Source organism: Anopheles darlingi, chromosome 3 (genome assembly GCF_943734745.1).
Source record: "Anopheles darlingi chromosome 3, idAnoDarlMG_H_01, whole genome shotgun sequence".
Classification (NCBI taxonomy): Eukaryota; Metazoa; Arthropoda; class Insecta; order Diptera; family Culicidae; genus Anopheles; species Anopheles darlingi.
This window is the reverse complement of record NC_064875.1, coordinates 69,213,468-69,238,467: the sequence shown is the minus strand read 5'-3', so window position 1 is coordinate 69,238,467 and position 25,000 is coordinate 69,213,468. Positions and strand designations below refer to the sequence as shown.

General features: G+C 48.7%; 8 protein-coding genes across 12 annotated transcripts in view; 5 read left to right on the top strand and 3 right to left on the bottom strand.

Annotated features, from left to right (window-relative positions):
* Positions 1-2,608, top strand: part of LOC125958153 (protein bric-a-brac 1-like) — a 3,012-nt gene extending 404 nt beyond the window's left edge. The window contains exons 2-6 of the mRNA XM_049691301.1: positions 11-141; positions 339-438; positions 504-600; positions 680-1,666; positions 1,755-2,608. Coding sequence (XP_049547258.1) covers positions 11-141; positions 339-438; positions 504-600; positions 680-1,666; positions 1,755-1,904 — 1,465 coding nt within the window. The 3' untranslated portion in view covers positions 1,905-2,608. The remainder of the gene's footprint in view (positions 1-10; positions 142-338; positions 439-503; positions 601-679; positions 1,667-1,754) is intronic.
* Positions 2,609-3,929: 1,321 nt separating this feature from the next.
* Positions 3,930-7,179, top strand: LOC125958147 (zinc finger and BTB domain-containing protein 18-like). Of its 2 annotated transcripts, none has more exons than XM_049691292.1 (6): positions 3,930-4,817; positions 4,928-5,060; positions 5,130-5,226; positions 5,301-6,344; positions 6,420-6,708; positions 6,837-7,179. In XM_049691292.1, exons 1-6 carry the CDS (start codon positions 4,064-4,066, stop codon positions 6,974-6,976), a joined length of 2,457 nt encoding a protein of 818 aa, XP_049547249.1. In that variant the 5' UTR covers positions 3,930-4,063; the 3' UTR covers positions 6,977-7,179. The 2 variants fall into 2 exon arrangements, with proteins under 2 accessions (XP_049547249.1, XP_049547250.1); XM_049691293.1 differs by having other exon boundaries at positions 6,420-6,718; positions 6,837-6,975.
* Positions 7,180-7,345: 166 nt separating this feature from the next.
* Positions 7,346-8,523, top strand: LOC125958167 (uncharacterized). Its single transcript, XM_049691328.1, has 2 exons — positions 7,346-7,680; positions 7,856-8,523. Exons 1-2 carry the CDS (start codon positions 7,617-7,619, stop codon positions 8,521-8,523), a joined length of 732 nt encoding a protein of 243 aa, XP_049547285.1. The 5' UTR covers positions 7,346-7,616.
* Positions 8,524-8,652: 129 nt separating this feature from the next.
* Positions 8,653-11,247, top strand: LOC125958151 (zinc finger CCCH domain-containing protein 13-like). The gene is made up of 3 exons (XM_049691299.1): positions 8,653-8,794; positions 8,907-10,697; positions 10,778-11,247. Exons 1-3 carry the CDS (start codon positions 8,720-8,722, stop codon positions 10,964-10,966), a joined length of 2,055 nt encoding a protein of 684 aa, XP_049547256.1. The 5' UTR covers positions 8,653-8,719; the 3' UTR covers positions 10,967-11,247.
* A 96-nt stretch (positions 11,248-11,343) lies between these two features.
* On the bottom strand, positions 11,344-13,446 carry LOC125958166 (pyrimidodiazepine synthase-like). Its single transcript, XM_049691327.1, has 4 exons — positions 13,168-13,446; positions 12,187-12,779; positions 11,980-12,101; positions 11,344-11,534 (listed from the first exon to the last, which is right to left on the bottom strand). Exons 1-4 carry the CDS (start codon positions 13,193-13,195, stop codon positions 11,504-11,506), a joined length of 774 nt encoding a protein of 257 aa, XP_049547284.1. The 5' UTR covers positions 13,196-13,446; the 3' UTR covers positions 11,344-11,503.
* A 139-nt stretch (positions 13,447-13,585) lies between these two features.
* Positions 13,586-19,702, bottom strand: LOC125955745 (uncharacterized). The gene is made up of 10 exons (XM_049686888.1): positions 18,844-19,702; positions 18,215-18,764; positions 17,763-18,150; positions 16,808-17,483; positions 16,184-16,733; positions 15,740-16,123; positions 15,255-15,442; positions 14,676-15,191; positions 14,058-14,607; positions 13,586-13,995 (listed from the first exon to the last, which is right to left on the bottom strand). The coding sequence occupies exons 1-10, from the start codon at positions 19,506-19,508 to the stop codon at positions 13,609-13,611; spliced, it is 4,854 nt and encodes a 1,617-aa protein (XP_049542845.1). The 5' UTR covers positions 19,509-19,702; the 3' UTR covers positions 13,586-13,608.
* On the top strand, positions 15,388-22,665 carry LOC125958156 (UDP-glucosyltransferase 2-like). Of its 3 annotated transcripts, XM_049691309.1 has the most exons (6): positions 19,723-19,848; positions 20,337-20,499; positions 20,571-20,800; positions 20,857-21,148; positions 21,215-21,764; positions 21,833-22,665. In XM_049691309.1, exons 2-6 carry the CDS (start codon positions 20,393-20,395, stop codon positions 22,211-22,213), a joined length of 1,560 nt encoding a protein of 519 aa, XP_049547266.1. In that variant the 5' UTR covers positions 19,723-19,848; positions 20,337-20,392; the 3' UTR covers positions 22,214-22,665. The 3 variants fall into 3 exon arrangements, with proteins under 3 accessions (XP_049547267.1, XP_049547266.1, XP_049547265.1); XM_049691310.1 differs by lacking the exons at positions 19,723-19,848; positions 20,337-20,499 and adding an exon at positions 15,388-15,706; XM_049691308.1 differs by having other exon boundaries at positions 19,723-20,499.
* A 1,518-nt stretch (positions 22,666-24,183) lies between these two features.
* Positions 24,184-25,000, bottom strand: part of LOC125958154 (UDP-glycosyltransferase UGT5-like) — a 1,966-nt gene continuing 1,149 nt past the window's right edge. For both annotated transcript variants that reach the window (XM_049691302.1, XM_049691303.1), the window contains exon 3: positions 24,184-25,000. This exon is cut by the window's right edge and continues 536 nt beyond it. In XM_049691302.1, coding sequence (XP_049547259.1) covers positions 24,296-25,000 — 705 coding nt within the window. In that variant the 3' untranslated portion in view covers positions 24,184-24,295.

Genomic DNA, 25,000 nt, shown 5'->3' with positions numbered 1-25,000 from the left:
CGCTTCACAGGAAAGAGTCGATGTTGATGCTGGCAGGTGGTTCTCCGTCCAAGTGGCCGCTGTTCGTGAAGATCCACAACATCCTTAGCAACGAAAGTACGCTGGACGAACCCGTCGAAACGCAGGACGAGAGCTTAGAGGGTAAGTGGAACGGCACCCTCATGCCGATGAGCCCTTGATGCTTGCGGCGCTTCGAGCGCTTTAATTGGGATTTAATTGGGGTGGGAAGCTGCATCCGGTGCAAGCGCTGGGTGTCGTGCGTGAGACTTTTATCCGTGTGAGGTGTCAAAGGTGGTGTCGCGTGTTTGGTGTAACTTTTCTGCTTTGTCGTTTTGCAGCTCCCGAACCACCACCAGAACCACCTCGTTCGAAGGTTTACCAACTGAAGTGCAACTATCGGCAGGAGAATATTGACAACTTTTTCACCGACTTGTATTTGTAAGTTTCCGGCTCCCCGGGAGTACGATCGAAACAATGGTCTAAAAGGTTTCTTTCTATCTCAGCAATCCCCGTTATGCGGACGTAACCTTGGTGACTTGCTACGAAGGCGAAACGTTCGCCATTCCAGCGCACAAAATGGTTCTGGGAAACTTCAGTATGGTAAGAATGGTTTCCTTCATTTTCACATACTTTCGACACTGTGACAGTCCGCTTGATTCGTGTTTCCTTCGTCTTTTAGTATTTTGCGAACATTTTCGAAAAATTGAATTTGCCGCAAAACTCCAACACCTACATCGTACTGCCGGCTAACGTATCGCACCAGACGATGCAGATACTGATGCAGTATATGTACACCGGCCAGTCCTCGGTGCCGGAGTACAACGTCGACGAAGTATTACGCTGTGGGGAGCTGCTGAAGATTCGCGGCTTCTGGAGCGAAACCAAGGCCTCTGTATCGGGAGCCGGATTATCGCACAAGCGGCGACAGTTGAATGGTTCCGAAGGACGTAAGATGCATCGTAAACCGGGCACTTCATCTCAGGGCAGCGGCGAACAGCGGGCCGGGACTTCACTGCCAGCCGACCAACAATCGGAGGTAGCCTCTGACTCGGGAACATCCGCACTGGATGCGCTCGATGAGCAGAAGCGCCTAGCAATTGCGGCAATCCAGCGTGATCTTCATGCGAGTTCGATGCGTGCGATGGCACATGGTGCGGCAGCTCTCTTTAGTAGCAACGTGTCTACCGAAGTTAAGCACGAATCGAACGAGTGGGATGATCTGGATGGAGACAACGATTCAGACGAAGACGTCATGATTCTGCCTGACGAACTGACAGCAAAGCCAACTGATGGTCCTGACGAGAAGCCAAATCCATCGGCTGAACTCGCTGAACAGATTGCACAATTACAGCAGCAGCACCAACAGCAACATTTACTCATGAACAATACCTCAGAGCAGCAACAGCAGCAGCAGCAGCAACAGCAACAACAGCAGCAGACACCGCCGCAGCAGCAGCAGCCCCAACCACAATCGCAGCTACACCAACAATCGCACTCCTCATCGCAGCAACAACCATCGGCGTCAGTAGGCTCCCAACCTACGATGGCCTGCGAATTATGCAGCGCCTGCTTCTCTCATCAGGACGAGCTACTTCAGCATCTCATCAGCTCGCATAGTGACGCGGCCGAGATGCTCCGTAAACGAAGCAGGCTTGCAACGGATGAGGTTTGTCCTTCGGGCGTTTATCAAACGACGATAGCAGGGCCCTGCTTCCGAGGTGTCCATCCCTGAATTCGTTTTGCTTTCGTTTCAGGAAAATCCTGTGAACGCGATGCGTTGCGAATTTTGCGGCAAGTACTTCTTCTCGACCGTAGAATGGGCTCAGCACGTGCACACGCATACCGAGCGCGCGGTCGAGCTGCCGCAACAGATGGCCCAATTTTCCGGCACCATCCCGCGATAACCGTATCCCTAGAAGGAAACATTTTAACAACTGATCGACAACGATGGCTTCGGTATTCCCGAAAGCTCAATCTTCCCCCTTTTCTGCTGAAGAATTTGTATTGGATTAGAAATTGGTTCTTCTCAGCTTGATCGATTCACGAAGCAAATGAATCAAACTAACAAAGAAAATGGTGTGCAGTGGAAAACACTGTCACTGCAAGCATGGCAGCACACTTGGGCATGACGTAGGCGGAAGAAAGAAACACAGGAACCTCAACTCCCTCATTTCTTCTCTCCCTCGCCCGCGCAAACCCAAAACTCCTCCCTATTTACATACTCTCCAGTTTATTGTAATGACGATTATTATTATTATTATTATTTTAACTTACACTTCTCGACTGGCTATGATTAAGAGGCCGTTTCTATTTTAGTAGCAAAAACGAACACCCACACAATCCTCCTTTCACATAAAAAATCATCCCACAAAACACACACACAAGAGTTACGAATAGATAATTATACAAGAAAGGTAAGCCTTTAGGAGTAACATTAGTAGGGATAGTAAGAGTATGGTAGCAAAACGGAGATTAAGCAAATGGCATGCACACACCTCTAAAAATATACATTTTATTTGTTTCACGATACGGGTCTATATTTTATTTCTACAAAAAGAATAATAAAGGTGCCGACCGTCTGGCTATTGGTCGTATTTAAATTTGTGGCACGAGCAAATACGACAGGGGTTCTGAGCAATTATTAATGACGAAAGAACGTGCTTCCGAGGCCGAATGACCGGTGAATTCGAAATGACTTCAATAGCATCAGCTGAATTGAAAATAACTTTCCTATTACTATTTTTTAAGTTGCTTCATGGCTAATAAACTGCAGGTAATACGATAAACGCGAGAGTGCACTTGAAATCACGCGCCTCCACCAGCGAGAGGGAGGTCCTTGCGGTGAGAGAGTTTAGTAGACGGTCATGAACTCTCTGTTGTTTGTTGTCGCCCCCAGTCGGGAGTTTCGGCGTTTGGATCCTGCCGTGTGTGGGTGGTAGTTTGGTGCACTGTTGAATTAGGCGCGGAATTGCAGGATAAGCCGGACTACTCCAGGTCTGCTCGGACGACGAATCCTACAATCACGAGTACTACAATCTGCACCCTTGTCTGCACTAATCGCACTAGCGATCGTAGGTAAATATCGGTCTGGTTTGGGCATATTTTTAGTTAAAGACGTTTTAGGTGGATTCAGGGTTGCTTGAGTGAATCTTTGATGGGTCAATATCTTCCTTCCCGGGGTTGCTTTCTTCCCAGCGCGGGAGGACGGTTTGTTTATTGCTAATCAATTTATCGATCTCCGAGCTGCCCGACCAACCCTTTATGTGTACGCGGTATCTTTGAAGCGCGAATCAACGTGGAACGCGGTGTGGCGCAATTGCTGTTGTGATTCGCATTTAAAGGTGATCGGGTTATTTTATAAATCGTAGTTAGAAATTCATCTGAATTTTAAGATAAATTCCAACTATTCGTGTGAATAAAGGGTCCATACGTCGAGAAGGAGAGCATACTTTCCAAGCATAATTAACTTGTGTAATCGATAGTAGGTTTATCGATTTATCGATCCGAGGTCGGGCGGTCTGGCACGCGCAAGGCACATCAAATCTCAGCTCAGTGCTGCATGACTATAATTGTTTGGAATGATTTTAATGAGCTAACGTTGACAAAGAGACGAAGAGTTAACAAATAATGTTCCCACATAGATGGTATATTTAACCTTCCGTAGTGCGCCCGGATACCGACAAGAGATTTTCGAGAGAAGAATTCCCGCGAATTTCGTAAAAATCTTGATCTAAAAATACTGATGACCATCGAATCATCGTTGTTTAGTTATTAGCTCTTCCGTGATGATTATTGGCCGAGGAAAAAATCTCGTCAATTCCGGATGTTCAACGGTCGATTAATTTGAACAGTCGGTGGCTCTATAAGCCGGCGCTGCAGAGTAGTATCGTGCCAACGAAACAACCAAATTTCCAGCTTTGGCAGTTTAACGGGAGCGCCACAAAAAACAAAAGTGAAAACAATCGAGCAGGAGGAAAAATCGATATTCTCGAAGCGCTTTCGGGGAAGTGTCCCCGTTTTCAGTGGAAATTAGCAAAGGCTACGCGCATCGAACAGGACCGCGATGGCCACCGTCAACCCACCGGCGTTTCACTGCATCGTCTGCACGCTAACGAAGATCCCGTTCGCTTCGCTGAGCAAGGAAAGTCAGCACAAGATCGTCCGGAATGGCCGGCCGACGCCAAAGATGCCAAACCTAACGGCTCGCTGCCTGCATGACTGGATGACCGGATGTGACCGCGAAAAGAAGCTTTACTGCTGGCCCTGTCTGCTGTTCAACACGTCCGAGTACGATGTTTGGGGAAAGCGAGGATTCAGCGATTTTCACCGACTTTCCTCCGCTACGATCGAGCACACGAAGGATGTCTCGCATCAGGCCAAAAGCAAAACGCTGAAGCTGTGGATCGAAACGGCCGAAGAACTGAGCGACAGCAGCGGAGCAGAGGAGGATGTTGAGTGCATCCCGGAGTTGGACTTTCTGAATGCCGCCGCGTCCGAAATGGACGAGGAACTGGACGTGAAACCGAACGTAGAAGCGCTAAATGCAGCCCTGGGGTTGTCGCAGGACTTTGCTCGTCCCGTTGTGGATCTGTGCGAAACGGCGGAAGACGGTGGTAGCGTCACTGGTTTCCATTTCATGAGCGCGGCCATAGAAGTGGATTGTCAGGAGGATGAAGAGCAAAACTCAGCTCCCGCACGACCACAACCACCACCACCGCCGGAAGTGCAGGGGGAAAATAGCCAGACGAGCAATGCCTCGTCGTCAAACCACATTGAGCCGGCCACCGCTCCCGGCGATGGGTTGGCACGTATCTACAGTACGTACGATCACGAATGGGTCCTAGCGTACCATCAGCAGTTTTGTAGATGATTGGCCACCATTATTGCCACATGCTCGTCTACAGTTGGATCGCTTTTTCTCTTGCAGAAAACACAACTAGTTGTGAGGAACCTAGTGCGATGATGTCGCAAACAGCGACCCAGAATGGAACGGACAAGTACCAACTCAAGTGGCAGGGGCATCATCAGAACGTCAATGTGTCGTTGTCGAGTCTTTACAAGTGAGCTGCACGAAGCAAGGATTATAAAAAGGACGACTATTAATGTAGATCTTGGCTTGCCATTTGTAGAAACGATCGCTACGCCGATGTAATGCTGTTGACCTGTAATGGTGACGAGAACTACGTGATACCTGCCCACAAGCTCATTCTTGGGACTTCCAGTTTGGTAGGTCTAGGGATGCGAATCGTCGCATGGCATATTTCTGGCGTAACTAACCTTCTGCTTTCTGGTCCTTGCAGTATTTTGCAAACATTTTTGACAAAAACGCGATACCAATGAATGCGATCAGCTATATCGTGCTTCCACCTGATCTAACCTACCGCTCGATGCAGATACTGATACAGTACATGTACACCGGCGAATCGACTGTTTCGACTGACATACTGAGTGAGGTGTTGCGTGGTGGGGAAATTTTGAAAATCCGCGGTCTGTGGCGTAATGATGGCTCCAAACCGTCTTCCAACGCTGAAGGAAGAGAGACACAAGCGCCTGGCAGCAGTGAATCGGTAGCGCGGCGATTTGCTAGCCCCGTATCCGTAACGCTTCCATCTCACAACACATCCGCAATACAGCCGGCGGCCACAGGCGGTGTCCCTGCTGCGCCCGTAGGGCACATAAACATAAAGCGTGACATGGCTATTGATCCCGGTGACCGGCATAGAACCGGTAACACCGAAGGGCCTCGACGATCTCAAAGAAATCAGGGACATATGCATCAAGCATCCGGGGACGATCCCTGCCCAGAGCAGCACCAATCATCGTCACAAATGATGGCCGACGAACAGCAAATTTCATTTCCGATCCATGAACATCAGCGTAGACTGCGTGGAGGTGCCCAGGAACGCATGGAGACGGCTTCGCCTACTCGGATGACACTTCGAAATGCAGTAAGTGGAAGTAATGAGGAGAATTCGGCATCCGCCATGCCCGGGGCACCTGGTGCTGCGATACCTGAGGAACTGAACTTTCTCAACGTGAAGGCGGAGCCCGTCGAGTGGACGGATGTGAGAGCGGGAGAGCTTGCTCTTCCCAGTAGTGGCCAGAAAGGAGCTGACATTCAAACTCCTCCGGTTCAGGCAGTAAAAGCTGAAGCGCCAGAACCGGGAATAGAACATTCTCGGCCATCCTCTGCGACATCTTCTACAGATCATCCCACATATTCGCCGCTAACCTGTGAGCTGTGTAGCGAAACGTTTACCATACCGGGTGAATGGGTTCGGCATATCGAGAGTCACGGTGATTCATCACACACAATTCCAAAACGGAAAAGACGCTTGGAGGGTGTAAGTACGCAGTTATGCACGAACTTTTCCATCAGCAAGATCGGCAATTGTTGAATGTTTTTACTATCTTTTCAGTCCGACGAAACTATTGAGACGGCTGCATTACGATGCGATCTGTGCGCAACGTTCTACGTGACACCGGCCGACTGGGTGCGACACGTGCAGAGTGCACATACGGAAACGGAACTGGCCATTTCGAACAAACGCCAGACGTATCCTCGCCGCACGTCGACATCCTCATTGGCCGCTGCATCATCGCTCACGCCGGGCGAGACAACGGGACAGCAGGACAAAGTGTGTAAAGTTTGCAACAAGTCCTTCCCTTCCCATGCCAGTATGCTCGTCCACAAGCGTACCCATACCGGTAAGTGATGGTAAGCGAATCCCATACCCTGCCCTCGGCCAAAGGCCCAGGCAGCGGTATCTCTTCCACGAGGATGCTACTCGCCAATCCTAATGCTCTTGCTCCCGATCGTTGTTTCTTCTCTGCAGGTGAGAAACCATTCTATTGCGACACGTGTAACAAGGGTTTTAGCGTTAAATCAAATCTACTGAGGCATCTGCGAACACTACACAATGTCCAGGGCGAACTGCCAGCCTCGCCGCAAACCGATCACGATGGTTCCGAGTGATTGCTGCCGGACGACGAGTTTTCCTTTTCCGATCATCATTTATACCTTAATGCTCCGTAACACACTGCTGTTATCCTTTTGACTGTTGGGTCAGAAACTGCGCTCCTGCTTTATTTTGTTCAAAATAAGCGATTATACAGAATATTGTTTCAAATATTCACAAACCCCTACTTTTAACGTTTTTGTAATAAAATGAAGTATCTTTTCATGAAATCGTTCGTGGTTCGTTCTTTTCAACAAATTGGAGGCGTTAACCGACCTTTAACGGACCAGCGGAAGCCGGCTGTTGAACCCGAGTGCGTATAAACGCAGCGTTCGCGAGGAATTGTCAAGCCCTCCCCCACCCCCTGTCAACCAAAAACCCTCAAAACATTCGCGTCGCGTGCATCAATTTTTACAAAAAACGGACAAATTTTAGGCCTCCCACAGTTGCTTATCTGCGGTGCCGCATCGGAATAGTAAGGAAATTACCAGCGTGATTACAGCAACGCCCCCGGACGTGTGTTTCTCGTGTGTGTGGTGTGCTCTACAAAATTGCGCTCTACTCGGATAAGGACAAAAAACCCCGTGTCCGTTCCGCCCCGCTTGGGCTAAATATTTTGCAACCTGACCGTCGCCCTGGCCTGGCAGAGCACTGGCCATGGATCGGCGTGGCAACTGGGCGGCCGATGAGGTCGAGGAAATGATCGAGAGCATCAAAGAAAGTAAGTTGGCCAAGCTAGTCCGTTGTTACGTTGTTCCTGTTGTTATGGCACCGAAACGTCATTGAGGAGGGGCCTCCTCGGAGAATCCACTTCTCGTGTTTCGGACCGAAAAAGGCGAGGAAACGGGGCACCGCTGGTTGGTTTGGTTGTAACCCGTATACTTTTTCCGTTGCAGGAGAGATCTTATGTCTACCGGAAGGCAAGAAGGTTCGCTCGCTCGACGTCTTCAAGGTCGTGGCGAACGATCTGCGGGCCAAGGGCATGTACCGGACCCCAGAGCAAATCCGTACGAAACTGCGCATCTTACGGAAGGACTATTTCAAGGCCCTGCGTTCCGGATCGAAGAGTGAATATCGGGCGTGCGAGTTTTTTACCTCGCTGCATGACCTCTTCACCGATGCGCATCGTAAGATGGAGGCAAGAAAACGCCGCTTACAGCGTCGCCAGCAACAGCAGCAGCAACAGTTGCGGGTACTGACTGATAATCCCTCAAATGGTAGCTACCAGCCATCATCACATCGGGATGAGTACCCCGGGGTTCTTCAAGAACATCGAACTAAGAAGCGAACGTCGACAACAACATCTTCAGCCACGATCAAAAGCAGTCGAAGCAGTAGTGTGATCAGTTCGCGAATGCTGAATGAAGAAGCGATATGTGTGGATCAAAGCGCTAGCTTCGCAGTGCCCACCGTACCAAATGATACCGGTGGTGGCCCGGGTGGTACGCCGGATGGTAGTGTTTGTGGTAAACAGAGACCGGAACCGCTGCCGGACAAGTATCACCTCAAACTGAACGAGTATCTGCCGAACCTGAACAATTCGTTGGCCAATCTGTGCAAGTGAGTAGTGAGTGCATTCGGTTCGGCTACGAATCGAGCGGGAAGCTTCATCATCAATCAACTATCAATATCACAATCAACCGGACCGGTTCTACAATCAATCGTTTTTCCTTTTTGTCGTTCTCAATCATATCGCCGTCCGGCTGCTCTCCCTATCTGGTTGACCGTGCCCGAGCAGAACCGAGAGGTACGCGGATGTCATGTTATTGGTTTGCAACGACGAAGAAAGTCTCTCGATTCCGGCCCATAGGCTTCTGCTGGGAACGTTTAGTTCGGTAGGCTTTTACACTTTCTACGGCTTCTCCTTGGCCAATTCTTTCTAATCCGGCTCAAAATTCTTGATATTTTTTCTCGTTTTCGCTTCATCTTTGTGGTCACGAAATGCAGTACTTTGCCAACATCTTCGAGCGAACGGCACAACTGGCTCCGCAGGGTATGATGTATATCGTGCTACCGCCGCTCGTAACAAGAGCAGCCATTCAGAGCCTACTGCAGTACATGTACTCTGGCGAAACAATCGTACCGGCGGATCTACTTGATGATGTGATGCTCTGTGGTCAACTGCTGCGGGTGCACGGATTTTGCACGAGAAAATCGGCCGGATTGCAATCGCAAAAAGCACAACCATCCCTCACCTCAATTCCTTTGGTTTCGGTTACGAAAAACCTCACGCTAAATCACACTATAGAGACTCTTCAGGAGATGGCGCCGGTCACAGTTACCTGTGAAGCACCTAGACCCATGGAAACGGATCAACAGCAACAAACCCCAGTTCACGTTCAGCGATCCAGCACGGACCGGCAAACGGCATCGGATCGGCCAGCCGTACCGGCAACCGAACAATCATCTTCCGTGTTGGAACGTGAACGGGAACAAGCTGAAAAACAACTAGAACTAGAACGTGAACGAGAACGTGAACGAGAACGTGAACGAGAGCGGGAACGAGAGCGAGAACGAGAGCGGGAACGAGAACAGGAGCGTGAACGAGAGCGAGAACGTGAACGTGAACGTGAACGCGAATTGGAACTGGCAAAGGAAAAGGAAAAGGAGCGTGAAAAAGAAGAAAAACGGAAGAAGGAGGAAAAGGAGCGTGAAAGGGAAGAAAAGGAACGGGAAAGGCAGGAAAGAGAGCGAGAGAGGGAGGAAAAGGAGCGCGAGAGGGAGGAAAAGGAGCGCGAAAGAGAGGAAAAGGAGCGAGAAAGGGAGCGAGAAAGGCAACGTGAAAGGGAACTGGAGCTCGATCGTGTCCGGAAGCGCGAGTTGGAGCTCGATCGTGCCCGGGAGCGCGAATTGGAGCTGGAACGTGCCCAAAAGCGCGAGCTGGAACTCGAGCGTGTCCGGAAGCGTGAGCTGGAGCTCGATCGTGTCCGGGAGCGCGAATTGGAACTGAAACGTGTCCGCGAGCGCGAACTGGAACTGGAACGTGCCCGGAAGCGCGAGCTGGAGCTCGATCGTGCCCGGGAGCGCGAACGGGACCGTCAACGGCAGATGGACAGGGAGCGGCTAAGAGCTCTAGGGCTCGAGCGAGTCCGTGTGAACGAGCTGGAAGAACTGGCACGGTTTGCACCTAGCAGGATACTAGCCGAACCGGATGTCGAGATGCTGGACGCTAATGGTAGAGAGGATGAGGATGATGATGAGGATGAGGAAATTAGAAATGTAAAAACAGAAAATACTGCAGCCACAGAAGAGGAAGAAGATGCAGAAGATAGCCGTGATTCACGATCACCGACTCCACAGCCGATTGTGTTGCGACCGAAGAACAAGCCAAAACTCCCTCTCACCGACAGCATACGCACGATCGACGGATTAACATCGGATGAGTCAGCGCTGGAAATCGTGACGAATGGTCCGGAATCGTCACCGTTCAGTAGCCGGGCTCAAAACAGTCCAAAAAGCATTCGAAGTAGTCCGCGGCTCGAGTCAATTATTGAGTCCGACAACGAGGATCTTAGCCTACCAAACAGCAGCGAACTTCCGGGGTTGGCCGCTGCCCGACCCGATGACGATCATCTAGATGAACCCCATTCCGTCAGCGCGCCCGATGATCATCTCGTCTACTCGCCGCTTGGCTGCCAGCTCTGTAGCGACACGTTCACAACTCCCGGCGACTGGGTGCAGCACGTGTACGGTCACTGCGGTGAAGATCAGTCCCAGTGGAAACGGAGGCGAATGTCGGTAAGTGTCGAAACATATGACTCAGGAATCAACAAATCATTGATGCTTAATGGCTGCTTGGCATCGTTTATCTTTTCCAGAGGAACGACGATAAGGGAACACTCTTCGATTCACGCTACCGGTGTGACATGTGTTCGTCCTTCTTTAGCACGAGGAACGATTGGTTGGGGCACGTGGTGGTGGATCACGAGGAATGCATAAACGACTGTCTGATTGCGCTGCCGTTCAACGATTATGATATGAAAAAACCCAGTTTTCCTAGCCTTTGATTCTAAACAGTGCGATCCGGAATGTGAAGCTTCCTCCCTTGGATTGCCTACCTGAAAAGGAGCGTGTGGTCCAGAATTAAATTTCAATCAAATTTGAGGCTTCTCCATCGCAGGATCTTCGACTGTACCTATAGCGCTAGGATTATAATTCCCCCTCCTCCCTCTTTTCCCTTACTTGTATGTCACGCGTCTCCGCGAAACACGTGATTAGCTCATAAATGGCATGATTATTTGATTATACAAGAAGCAGAGTGTAAAATGTATTAGGAAAACCATTTCATTTAAACTTACTCCGCTTGTGTTCTATTTAATTGAATCGTATCCGAACGTACGCCAGCGTTTTCTTTCGTTTCGTGAACTGTACTGAGACTAGCTTGATGATTTGTGTTTTATTAAGGAAATGATTTTCAAAAGTCGCACATTGTGATGCTCAAACTCATCGATTGCTGGTAAATGCTCTCTTTCTGTGTGTCAGTCATAGATATATCACCTGGGGTAATCGTGCGATTGTTCGCCGTCCCAAAAACCGTACCTTATTTATTCCAACCGAGGCTTTTTGGCGTCATTGCTGCAAAAGGAAAGTGATCCATTTTCATGATTATGGCCACACATATCACCGGGACCCTGGTTTACGTAAAACCTTCACAGACGGTGTGCAAAGTGCGAGAAAGCAGGTGAGAGGTGGTGCTTTTATAGAACAAGAGTGTGTGTGATGGCGGCACCGACGATGAATTAGTAACCAAGGCAACGGACACAGAAGAACACGTTCTCGTTTTGTATTAGCACAATTTATTGGCAGCCTACTTCGAAAGGAGCCACCAGTAGCTGTTATTTAGAGGCTTTTCGGCCTTGTATGCCACGCTTGCGGGGTTAGTATGTGATGTGCCTCGTGGCTTCATGATGAAAATGTACACGATGGCGACCTACAGGCGGCGCACAGATATGAATACCGAAAGAGCGCATTCGCTGCGGATAGACGCGGAATGTTGTAATCAAAGCGCTCGAATGCTTACGCTAGAATATCGTAGTTATTTTCGCCACTCTTGCGGCTTTGCAGGAATTTCGTATGGTTTTCGGTCGAAATGAATGACTGCTTCACGGCATCGTCCTTCTCCATCAGTTCGCGCCACGTTAGCTGTGGAAGGGGAAGTTAAGAGTTTGTCAGTCGGAGCGAAGAGACTCTAATCCTTCGAACGTTCTCGAACCCCTTCGGTGCTTACCAGAGCTCCAAATCGTTCCTTATCCAGCTCGTACTTATCGCCGAGGGCAAACTTGAGCAGATCGACCCGCTCACACCACGGCCAGATCATGTAATCGAGCATACCCGGCTTATCACCGCCGAAGTAAGGAGTGGCGCGAGTTTTCAGTTCCTTCTCGAAAATGTCCAGCCCGGTGCCAAACTCGGTGATGGCCCCCGGTGGAATCCCATCGGTGGAGAACAAAATGCGGTAGTACGGTGAAATGACCGCACCATTGAAGCGTTCGATCAAAATGCGATCCTGCGCCTTCCGGAATGAATCGGTCGGGTAGAGTTTGCGCTGCTGAGCCGAGTATGCCTCCTCGATGTAATCCGCCAGCACCAGGGATTCGTAGAGCGTGATACCTTCCTTTCCTGGCACCTCCAGTGCCGGTACCTTACCGAGCGGGTTCTTCTCGAAGTACCATTCTGGTTTTTCGCTCAAATTAATAAAGATCGTGTGGTACGGGATCTTCTTCGCGTCCAGCATCAGGTGTACGCGTTGGGCGTAGGGACAGAAGCGCATCGAATACAGGCGCAGTTTGCCATCGTTCGGCAGTTCCGGGGCCGTAGAGCCTGCAGAATGAAATCGGGTATAAAGTAATTATTAGCATACAGGTGACATCATTCGTAAAAATGCGGAAGCCAGTTCCAACGAGATAAGACCAATCGAAGTCGTTATCGTATGCCGTTAGCCATCGAAGCATGGCCGCCAACGATGATAAGCACAAAGTTGCTCTATCTTTTTTTCTGTGAGGAGATAATTCATTTCAAAAATTGATCCGCCTCAGCAGGCCCTTCTTCATTTTTAATTAGTCCGATAATCCACCGGCGACACCGAGGAGAATTACTTCATCCACGATCGATGACCTCATCGAACGGGGTGCTAAAAATATTTCTTCTCCATTCAGCGCTCACCAAGGAATTGTGGGGCTGGATTGGTCAAATTCTTCGACAAACTTACCTTTCGCCAGATGTTTTCCGTTGCTCATAATGAACGAAAGAAAGTTGGATTTTTTCGGAACGGACACGGCAACAGCGGTTTTGCCCGAGTGACTGCGGTTTGCGGTTTTTCAAGTATTTTACACTTTTGCGGCGCACTTTTCCAACGGCAACCACGGCGGGAGTTGCTAATTATTCTAACTAGCCCTTATCACCGTTATTTTATCACGAAAATGACAAAAATTTGATGAAAAATGTTAAAAACTCCCACTTTCAGCAGCGATTACCAAAATATGAAACAGGGTTGTAGCCCATTTACTGCTGAAAATTTAGTTTTTTGTTAAAATTTTTGCTTTTTTGTGAGAAAATGGTCATAATAATCATTTGCTGACCGGGTAGTTGAAATTCGAAATTCGAATATTTTGCTGCAAGAGTTTGAATATTCAAAATTGAGCCGTTTTTATTACTCGCGTTTTTTTTTTGTCACCGAGGAACAGCGACGAAAGACCACTTTTTTAACAATCGAACGGATGAGCCACAGGACCGCTAAAACGATGGCAGCAAAGAATGCGTACACGTCGAGTAAATTTGACCGAACGGTCCCCAGATCCAGCGTGGGCGATCGCAGATGTTTCACGGTCGGATGGCGTAGAACGAACTCGATCCACCAGATTGCTCGGTCGAGCGGGGGTTCCAGTTGATCTCGGAAATAGTTTGCTCGCTGTTGCATGTTCTCCCGATAGGAGGGGGTTTCTAGGACCTTCTGGACGGTTTGCCTGATTTTTTCGGTTGATAGTGCGTGAAAGTTGAGCCCTTCCGCGACACCACCAATGACCGATCGTTTAAGATTCTGTAAGAGATTGAACGGGGGTGAGTGTGAGCCTCGCCTCATGCTGATACCGACGCTATTACCCGATGTTGATCGATAAAGAAGGGCATTCCGATCAGGGGAACACCGAACCATGATGCTTCCTGAGTGCTTAACCCACCGGAATGTGTAATGAAGGCACGGATTTTGGGATGATTCAGGACACTGTGCTGCGGTAACCACGGTCTTATGATAACGTTGGGTGGCAAACGAAGCTCCAGGTTTGACTCAAACTTCCAAAGGAAATGATAATCCGGCATTTGGCGGAACGCCTCTATGAACATGCGCTGTCGCTGCTCACCGATCATGTCGGAACGCACGTTGGAACCGAGAGAGAACAGTACTGCCCCCTTCTTGGCGCTCTGAACGAACTGTTCCAGGTCCGCTGGCAATGGAGGAGGATCCTTGATGTGCGCACCACCAACGTGTATTACGTTCGGTGGCAATGGTTCCAGTGCATCGAATGTTGGATTAGTATTCACCAACATGACCACAGTACGCTGCTCCAGTTCCTCGATGTAAGGCATACTCTTGTAAGGGAAATGTTCCCGTAGCATCGTATCCAGCTTTGGCATGGTGCTAAACTTTCGTATGCTGGGCAAACACGAAAAAGAATATGATTTGTTTCATCAATTTCGCTGCACTTGGCCGCTATTACTTACCCCTTGTCGCAGAGATACAAGAACGTATTGATTGCCCTTTCACTGAAGCTCATGTCCAGTCCGTACGGTAACGAAAAATGAGGCGTATATGCGTACTGCTTGTGACCACCGACAACATCGATCGAAAACGGTGGATTACTAAACGGTGTTAAGCTGACCAGTGGAGGATAGTTGAATTTATGCAACAGCGGCAACAGACAGGGTCCACATCCAAAGTCGTACAGCACCAGATCGAACCGGAAGCTGTCCGGGTAATTCTCGATCACCTTCAGTCCTTCGGACTTTAGGGCACCCCGACAAGTGCTTAGGTAGTAGTGTTGAAAAGTGAACAACGTTTGGAAGAACGTTTCATCTGCCATCTCTATTATTTCCGACCCAGCATTTTTTTGGTAAATGGTGGAATACACTTTCTCCAGCAGAATGTAGGTAAGATTTTGGCGCGATTTATCGACATCCTGCGACACAACCGTCACGTTATGGCCCCGGTTTACCAGCTCTTCCATCACCACTCGGTTCCTGCATGATAGTACAATCCAAATCAAAGCATATGCTCTACCATTGCCAGGTAATTCCGCTTACCATATGTGATGGCTTGGGCTGGGGACGGTCATGATGCAGAGGATGTTTGCACCGAAAGCATAGCCGCCCGCGTATGCGATCACCAACAGCATCACCAGCGGCAACACTTTCGCACTCATCGTGGCTTCAACGAGAACTGTAATCTCTCGCCGAAAGCGCGGAATGCCGATTGAGATGTCTGGCGCTTGCTGTGTTGGTGGAGTATCTCTGATTGTTTGCCAGCATGACGATCATATTTTCGCTCAATTAACGGTGCAACGTGCACACGCGTCTGTGTCGGCTCGGTGTGTTAGGCGGGTTCCCACCAGCGCCAATCACCATCAGCATGGGGGAGATGAGATGTGGGCGACGCAGTATCATAGAGCACCGCTTTGACCATTGTGATTGACCTACAGCGAAAACGAGCCCCGATCGCGTGACTCTCATTGCCGCGATGACCTTAACCAGTAACAGTAAGAACCGTTGATTTAGGTTTTATTGTGTTAGTTGAACTTTTTGCCCACCTCACGGACCGTCCGGTTCCGTGTGTACCGTGCAAATATGCGTTTTGCTTGATACGCTATCAGCCCGAAAGTTAGTAGCAGTAGAAGTTTCACATCGTACAGTTCCGCCTGCCACACCGACATGTGCTTGGTGGGCGACTGGATGGCGGCTGCGTTCGGATGACGTAGTGTCCACTCTATCCACCACACGGCACGCGCAAGAGGGTGCTCCGGTTGATCGCGTAGCATGGCTGATCTCTGGCGCATCTTATCTCCGTAGCTGGCATTCCCTGTCAGTTGAAGGACAGTTTGTCTTATCTTTTCGCTTGACAACGAATCCCGATCCAACCGGAGCGCTACACCAGCTGTTACTGATTTTTGCAGATTCTACAAGCAGAAAAATGATGTAACACACGTTAGGGCACAACGGGTTGGGGCGCTACTTACACGGTACTGATCGCATATGAAAGGAATACCTATCATCGGAACGGAATGCCAGGTTGCTTCGTGCGTGCTCAGCATACCACCGTGGGTTATGAATGCCTTCACATTGGGATGTGCGAGAATATCATTTTGTGGTAGGAATTTTCTTATCAGCACGTTGTCCGGAATGTGAAAGCTTGGTTTTTCTTCAAATTTCCACACAAAGTGAAACTGTGGCAGTTGCTCGAATGCCTGCAGAAACATGCGGATGCGACCCTCGCCCAGATCAGCACTTCGAACGTTTGTGCCGAGCGAGAACAGGATCGTTCCCTCGGGTCCGCTAGCAATGAAATCCTTCAGCTCAGCGGTCAGTGGTTTAACCGGAAGTATCTGTAGCCCACCGACTGGTATGTGGTTCGGTGGGATAGATTCAGCGAAATCAACGGAGTAATGAAAGTTGGCCAGCAACAGCGTTGTGTTGCGCTCCATCTCCGCCAACTGTCGCATGCCATCGTACCGGAAGTGATTCCGCACCATGCGCTCTATCTTTGGCAGGAAAACATAATGTCGATATCTGTAAAAGATCCCACAAAACAAAAACGAGAGATGAGAGTGCGCACTCCGTGCCCTTTGCTGTCGGCCACTTACAGGTGATCGATGTTATGCAGCAACCAGTTATAGAACCGCTGCCCAATGTCCATATCCGAGTCGTAGTTAACCGTAAAGAACGGCACATAGGCGTAGTGCTTGTGGCCACCGATGAAATCCGTCGTAAACTGTGGATTGTTGTAGGCAGTGACGGCGATCAGTGGCGGATAACCGAAGCGGTGTATGAGCGGGAACAGGCACGGCCCACAGGTGATATCGGCAATGACGAGATCGAACTGGAAGTCTTCCGGATACGAACGGATCGTTCGGAGCCCATTCGAGCGTAGCACACCTTTACACATGGCCACACCCCAGGTGTATAGATCCCGAATACCGAACAAAGCACCCCGGTTGGCCATTTGTAACAGATCGAGCTCCTCGTGCAGATCCGAATAGGCATGTTCCAGATGGATGTACGTTATGTTCGGAATCGGTTTATGTTCCACGTCCGCCGAAACTACGGTTAAATTGTGTTCCCGGGCTGCTAGTGCTTCGATCCACACTCGGTTCCATATGTGATGGCTGGGGCTAGGGACGGGCGTTAGGCACAGGATGTTGGCAGCTTGCACTCTGGCCTGTAAAGCAATCACCAGATAGATACTAACCGCTTCCAGTAGCATCGTCGCGGATCGACAGAAACTAAACGCCATGCTCGTTGGACGGCTCAGTTTTATCCCTCAGCTATCCTCGGCTCGATCGCAGAAGAAACTAGTTAAATGGTGGAATAAATGGCGATTGCAACGCACCCTGTGATTGTTGATGTCATTACGATTAGTACTGCACGTGCACTGCATGGCGCTGATTGTTCTGGGGAGATGATTAGCGTGCGTGACACGTGATATGAGGGGGTCACTATTCGAGTTACTAAGTAGGATTTATATTTTAAACGATGTTTTACATCAGCATCTTATAGAATAATGAATTGTATGGTTTTTCGTGCTTTGTAAAGGGTTCTATTTCATTTTCCTCTTTGGTGGCTTTGGGGTTGACATTTTCGAGTAAAGATCACCGATGAGTTTCTTTAGTATCCAAACGATCACAAGCACGGCCACCACTATGCCCAGCTTCACATCGTACAGCTCGCTACGCCAGGGTCCCAGCTGTAGTGTTGGCGATTGAATGGTTTTCGCATTTGGATGTCGCAGCGCCCATTCAATCCACCAAAGGGCGCGTTCCAAAGGGGGTGTTTCCTGATCCTGGAAAAGACTGGAACGTTCCTTCATGGCATGCCGGTATTTGGGGGTTTCCAGCACCTTCAGCACCGTGTTCCGTATCTTCTCGGTGCTCAGATCCCATAAATCTATCTTTTCCGCTACTCCGGCACGCACCGATTTGCCCAGATTCTAATCAAAAGGAAAACGTGTTACTCCGAATGCTTTGTCACTTTACACGGCGCAACCCACTTACCCGATATTGGTCCGCTATCACCGGGATACCGATCATCGGAACACCGTGCCAGGTGGCCTCATGTGTGCTAAGCAGCCCACCGTGTGTCATGAATGCCTTAATATGCGGATGTGCTAATATGTCGTTCTGCGGTACGAACTTTTTGATCAGCACGTTTGCCGGTAGCTCGAAGGGCAGATCGGTTTCGAACTTCCATATGAAATTGTAGGCCGGCATCTGACGGAACGCCTGCAACAACGACCGGATACGGTCTTCTCCCAGGTCTTTGCTGAGCACATTTGTGCCAAGTGAGAACAGAACCGAACCCTTTTTGCCGGCTTTTATGAACGCTTCCAAATCGTTCGGCAGTGGTTTCGGTGGAATGATCTGCAATCCACCAACCTCCACCATGTTCTTTGGTATCGGCTCCGGGAAATCGACCGAATGATGTGAATTAACCAGCATAAGCATCATCTTTTGATCGAGATCGCCAAGATAGGGAAAGGTAGCATTCGTTAGATGCTCCCGTACCATTCGATCAGTTCGCGGCAAAAACACATAATTACGGTAGCTGTTGGAAAGGAAGGAAATGGTGAGGTGTACACACTTTGTAGAAGGAAGTCATTTTAGGTGATCACGGTTACACTCACTAGTCATCGATCCAATGGATGATGGCGTTATTAACGCGCTCGAAGAAGCTCATTTTACTATCGTAATCCAGCGTGTAGTAGGGAACGTACGCGTAGTATTTATGACCCCCAATGAGATCGGTAGTGTAGGGTGGTATGTTGAAAGCCGTCACTCCTACCAGCGGTGGTTGACCAAACTTTACGTACAGTGCCATCAAGCACGGTCCACACGTGTAATCGTAGACGACCAGATCGAACTTGTAGTCATCGGGATAGTTGGAGATCGTCCGATAACCCTCGGAGTTCAGTATGCCCGTACACATCGAGATAGCATAATCGTAGAAAATGAACATACTCTCCAGCACACCCGACTGGGCCATCTCGTAGAAATCGATGGCTGTCGCTCCCTCGTGAATCGCATCGTAGGTTTTCTCCAGATGGATGTAGGTAATGTTTGGTTTCACTTTCTTCTCGACATCCGGTGACACTATCGTTAGGTTATGCCCTTTAGCAGCTAGCGCATCCACTAGCACCCGATTCCAGATATGATGGCTTGGACTGGGCACTGCAAACAGACACAGAATGTTCGCACCTTCGGCGTATCTCGGCGTGCTGAACCCACCGGTCCAGGCGAGTAGAGCTACGGTACACAGCACCACGTTCAGCGATGGCTTGCGATCGGCCATCCTATCAACGGTATGGTTCGAGTGAAAATGACCAGAATGAGAACGAAATGGGCGAATCCATGACGGATGGCTTCCTAGTGCCACTCATCATCACGTGTTCGCTATAATTTCATCTAACGAACCATCTCAAGCAAGAACCCACAGCAACTATAATGCCAATCTAAACAGTGACAGTGCAAAAAATGGGCATCACATCCGAGAGATAGCAAGCAAGATGCTCTATGCAAATTGACGCTAACAGTTTGTTTAATGGCCGCGCGATGCGATCGCGAACCGCCGCGCGGTTGCCACAATCAATTCCTTCGTTCCGCGACACGCTTCATACATGATCCCCCTTACGGTGAGTGGAACTGGTTGATAAAGGCTGCGTTTTAACCACGATTTCCTAAGCGGCTGCGTTGATAAGAGCTCCTAGCTGGGTTTCTGCAATCAAACGTTAAAAAACGAGACAAACTGTCTGCCGGTTTCATAATCTGTGAAGGATAATTCGAACGCATTCCCATTTGGAGGTCAATGTTGCCCGATTGGCCATGCACTTCTGTTCGTCTATGATACGATGCCAAGGCCATTGCTTGTTAGGGCAACAGTAGCGTCGCGAGCAGTGGTCAATTGACGGTGGTTTCAATTGAGGTTCCCCAAAAAGTCTCTTCTTTTTTTTCTCGGCTGCACGGTGGCCCACTATCGAGATAGCCAGGTTTTGGCCGATAACGTGGCCCCATGCATCAATTCTCCTGTTGGAGCATTGTCCGCGGGATGGGTAGCAGAGGGTTTAATCTATATTTAGTGGACGGTGTAGCCGAACTGAGCGTGAACCATGGCCAATGCCAGTCGTCCGCGATTGCTGGTGATGCGTGGACGAGTTTGTTTTTTGGTGAACAGTAACCATGATAGCTTCGGGAGTGGCCTGGCTGTTGGTTTCACTCAGCCTAACAGTCGATGGAGCAAACATTCTCTGTCTGATGGGAGTTGCGAGTCCGAGTCATCACATATGGTAAGCACGGCAGAAGAGACAACGTTGCTTTCTCATTCTTATCGATTATTATGTTACCATTGTATGTACAGGAACCGTTCGATTATGGATGCTCTGGCACAAGCCGGACACAATCTAACCATTTTGTCGGCCGATGTGGAGAAAAACCAGCCCGACAACGTTCACTACATTCACCTGGAAGAGATATACCCGACGCTCTACACGGGACCCGAATCGCTCGATCTACTCGTGTTGGCAAACGAAAATCAATTCGTTAGTGTAATCTCCTTCTATCGTGATTTTGTTGTGCACGAATGTGCTGGTACGTTTCTCAGCTCGAGATAGCCCCAGTCGACTCATTCTTGATCGTTGTTTAAGGTACTCTGAAATCTAAGGGACTGCAAGCGGTGCTGAACTACCCGGATGACTTCCAGTTCGATTTAGTGCTACATGATTTCACGTGTGGTCCATGTTTGCTCGGTTTGCTGCACAAGTTCAACTATCCTCCGCTGGTCAGCGTGACCGCGTTTAACAATCCTCCCTACTCGACCGAAGTCATCGGTGGACACAAGTACTATTCTTACATTCCATTCTACTCCCTAAGCTATGATACGGACATGAACTTCTTGCAGCGCGTGCACAATACTCTGCTAGGTCTAACAGATATGGTGTAAGCATCTAACGTTACGGTTCGCTTGCTCCAGATAATACTTCGTAGTTCACTTCTTTTTCGTAGGTACCGCAATTTTATCTCGAATCCACGTATCGATCGCATGATGCGAGAATACTTCCCCTATCCCGATCTACCGTACGCTCCTGAGTTACACCAACGGTCGAAGCTAATGCTGGTGAATGCTCACTATTCGATTGATTTTCCTGAGACTACGCCACCAAACTTGATCCCGGTCGGTGGATTACAAATCAAGGATCCATCCCTATTACCCCAGGATTTGGAGCAATTTATGAACGCCAGCCGGAAAGGTGCGGTACTGTTCTCGCTCGGTACGAACGTGCGCAGTGATCAGCTCGGACCGGAACGGCAACGAATTATCATCGAGGCACTACGTCAACTGCCGGATTATCATTTCTTGTGGAAGTTTGAAACTGAGCTCGATATTCCACTTCCAAAGAATGTAATAATCAGACCGTGGTTACCCCAAAACGACATCCTGGCACACCGGACGACGAAAGCTTTCATCACGCATGCGGGACTTTTGAGCACACACGAAGCCACGTGGTACGGTGTGCCCTTCGTTGGCATACCCTTCATTGCCGATCAACATCGCGTAAGTGAAATTCGGTTCGTCTGTTCCGCCCGTAGCATATGTGACCTTACCTGAACCATTTTTCCCAGAACCTAGAACGATGTGTTCGTAAAGGTGTAGCGAGGCGTGTACCATTCCAGACGCTAACAACTGCCGGCCTAAAACAAGCACTGGTTGATGTGCTAGAGGATCCCGAATATCGTACGAGAATGGCCGCCCAATCGGCCTTGTTTCGTGATCAGCCCGAGAAACCGTTGTCGCGAGCCATTTGGTGGATCGAGTGGGTGCTACGCCACCCCCACGAAACCCAGCTTGACTCTCCGGTTCTCAAACTCGGTTTTTTCAAGACCAATCTAATCGATGTGATATTTTTTTTGGGATCTCTCCCCATTGCCATGCTGTTGGTTTGTTTGAGAATTTGTCGAAGGCCAAACCCGGTGAAGGTTAAGGGAGACAAAAAGCGGAACTAGGAAACGGCAGGAAGACACTGCCAATTGCTCAAATAATTCAAGGTAGCGAGGTGTGGCTCTTTGCCGGGGTACGACGATTGAAATAAACTAGAGTATTTAAAGTCATGCAGTGGAAGCATATGATCAACTAATAGTAAATACCAGTTCTAAGCCGTACAACACAACGCTCCAGCAAACAGAAGAAAGAATGATCGGTGCGCAGCAAGTGAAACCCTTCCTGGTGGTGCTGGTGCTGGCAATTGGTTGGTTCGTTACATCCTGCATGGCCGCAACCGTTTGTGATATCGAACAGAAAACAAACTACGGATCCCTGCTAACCAAGTTCTGTGAGACATCGACAAAAGCATTCGATACACTTTCCGCCGCCGTGTGCACCTCTGGGTATAGCAAACTCTGTTTAGCATGAGTGGAAACTGTTCTCTAATTTTCAACCTCCCGGAATTGTGCCAATAAATCATGCTGTTTTTCTAAAACGAAGAATATTTGAGTGATTATTGTTGTCATAAAAAGCGTTATCCGAATGGGTGGATTATATTCCACAGAATTTACGTCGTCGTTAAAGCATATCGAACGTATTAATCGCTGATTTGAGTAAAATATGGCAGGAAAAAATGGAATGTTCTTTTCGACCACCCCTCGAGCGATCTCGAATGCGACTTAAGGGGAGGCTTTGTTTATTTAGGGTAAGAAAAGGCGTATTTTTGACGATTTTTAGTGAAGACACCATTCCAATTTATTTTTTCAAAGTAATGTCATAATAAATTAAATCTTTTCAAGTATGTTCGGTTCAATTTTAGGGAAGACTGAATAAAAACTACGTTTATGGAATCCCATTTAGAAAGGTGAGTTTGCTTAAATGTACTTTTTGCGGTGCCCATTGTAGCCCCGTGCCGGGTCATCAGAAAAATACTGAGTCAATATTATTTTGTTAGATTGTAAGTTTATCCAAGTAGCCCCGTCGAGTTTTTGTTGAATTTTTCAGTTTTCGATTTTTGGCAGATTTTTGAAGTTAAAAAAGTGATTCCGATGTTGCCTCAAAAAAAAGAGTTTTAAATAATTATTAAAAAAAAGCATAAACATTTTTTATAGAAGCTCGACGGTGCAACATTTTGAAAACATAAGAATAGTGCACAGATTATGTGTTTAAAATTTCGAATCGATCGGTCCAGTAGTTTTTATGCTCCCACAATTTTACACCATACTCTTGTAAGGACAAGCACTCATAAAAATGTAAAAAGTAAATGCGAGAAAATGAAGTAAAATACCGAAGCCGGGGGGGGGGCTTTAATATAAAATGTCGTAGGAAATTGTTTCATGATTAAACCGAGAAACCATTGACACAAGCCATCTGGTGCATTGTGAGGGTCCTAGGTCATCTGCATTCGGTTTCTGAAAACAAATCTGATCGTTATCTGATCTTATCGAAGGACAAAATCTGATCTTATCGAAGGACAACCCCGGTTAAGGTTAAGGGAGAATCGAAACGAAACTAGAACGCACCACGGAGAAGCGTCTCGCGTATGAGCCAATTGCTCAAATAACTCAAGGTAACGAGACGTGACGTCCATCTACCGATGTGACGTGTTAGCATGGCGTGCTCGACAACTGGAGTGTGGAATAGAGTATTTAAACTCATGAGCGCGAACAGACGATCGACTAATAGTAAATCCCAGTTCTAAGCCGTACAACGTGCAAACAGGGTGAAGATGATCGGTGTGCAGCAAGTGAAAGCTTTCTTGATGGTGCTGGTGCTGGCGTTGTTCGTTACATCCTGCATCACCGCATCGCTTTGCGGTATTGAGGTGAAAGCAAACTACGGAAATCTGGTAGATAGACTCTGCAACATCACGACAACGCAGAACGATACAATTCAAGCTGCCATTGCAGCTCTCTGCTGATGGCTGCCGGTGTCATCTAACCCTTACCTACCAAGCTTCCATCCCAGTTGTGTCAATAAACAATACTTATATCCCCAAAACAAATGTTTTATTTGTATTACGATGAGATTCGAGGAATTATAGAACGTCTGGAGATTGGAGAAGCGATGTACCTTGACCGTAACTCGTGGGGGGTGCCTAGTCTTCACAACCGTTTCGTCTTCTTGCTGGTTGGTTGTTGGACTCGATTTCTTCGAAAAAGCGTTAGAGAGAACATAACTCGTGCTAGCACTGCAATTGCTACTAGTAAAAGCGTTACACACAACGCGACATCGTATTCGTTGGCGGCGAGTACGCTCAACTCAAGCGTTGTCGAACGGAGTCGCGATTCGTTTGGGTGTCTTAAAGCCCATTCAATCCACCAAATAGCTCGATCGAGCGGTGGTTCCGGTTGATCACGGAACAAAGCCGATCGATGACTCATGGCTTGTCTGTAAGAATCATTTTCTAGCACCGCTCGCAGTGCATCTACGATTTTTACCGTGCTAAGCGTAGCGAGATCAAGCTTTACACCAGCACCAGCCTGTACGGTACGATGCAGGTTTAAATGTTGGTCAACATAGATCGGTATACCGACCATCGGCACACCGTGGTAGGTTGCCTCCTGCGTACTCATTAGGCCACAGTGGCTGATGAACGCACGGACCTGCGGCTGTGCGAGAATATCGTTCTGGGGCAACCAAGGTTGTACCAGCACGTTCGGACTCGCTTGACGTGGCAATCGTTCATCATCAAACTTCCACAGAATGTGATACTCTGGCAGGGCGGCGAAGGCCTCCAGGAACATGAGCTGCCGTTCCGTGGTGAACATTTTGCTGCGAAAGTTAGTGCCCATTGCGAACAATATGGC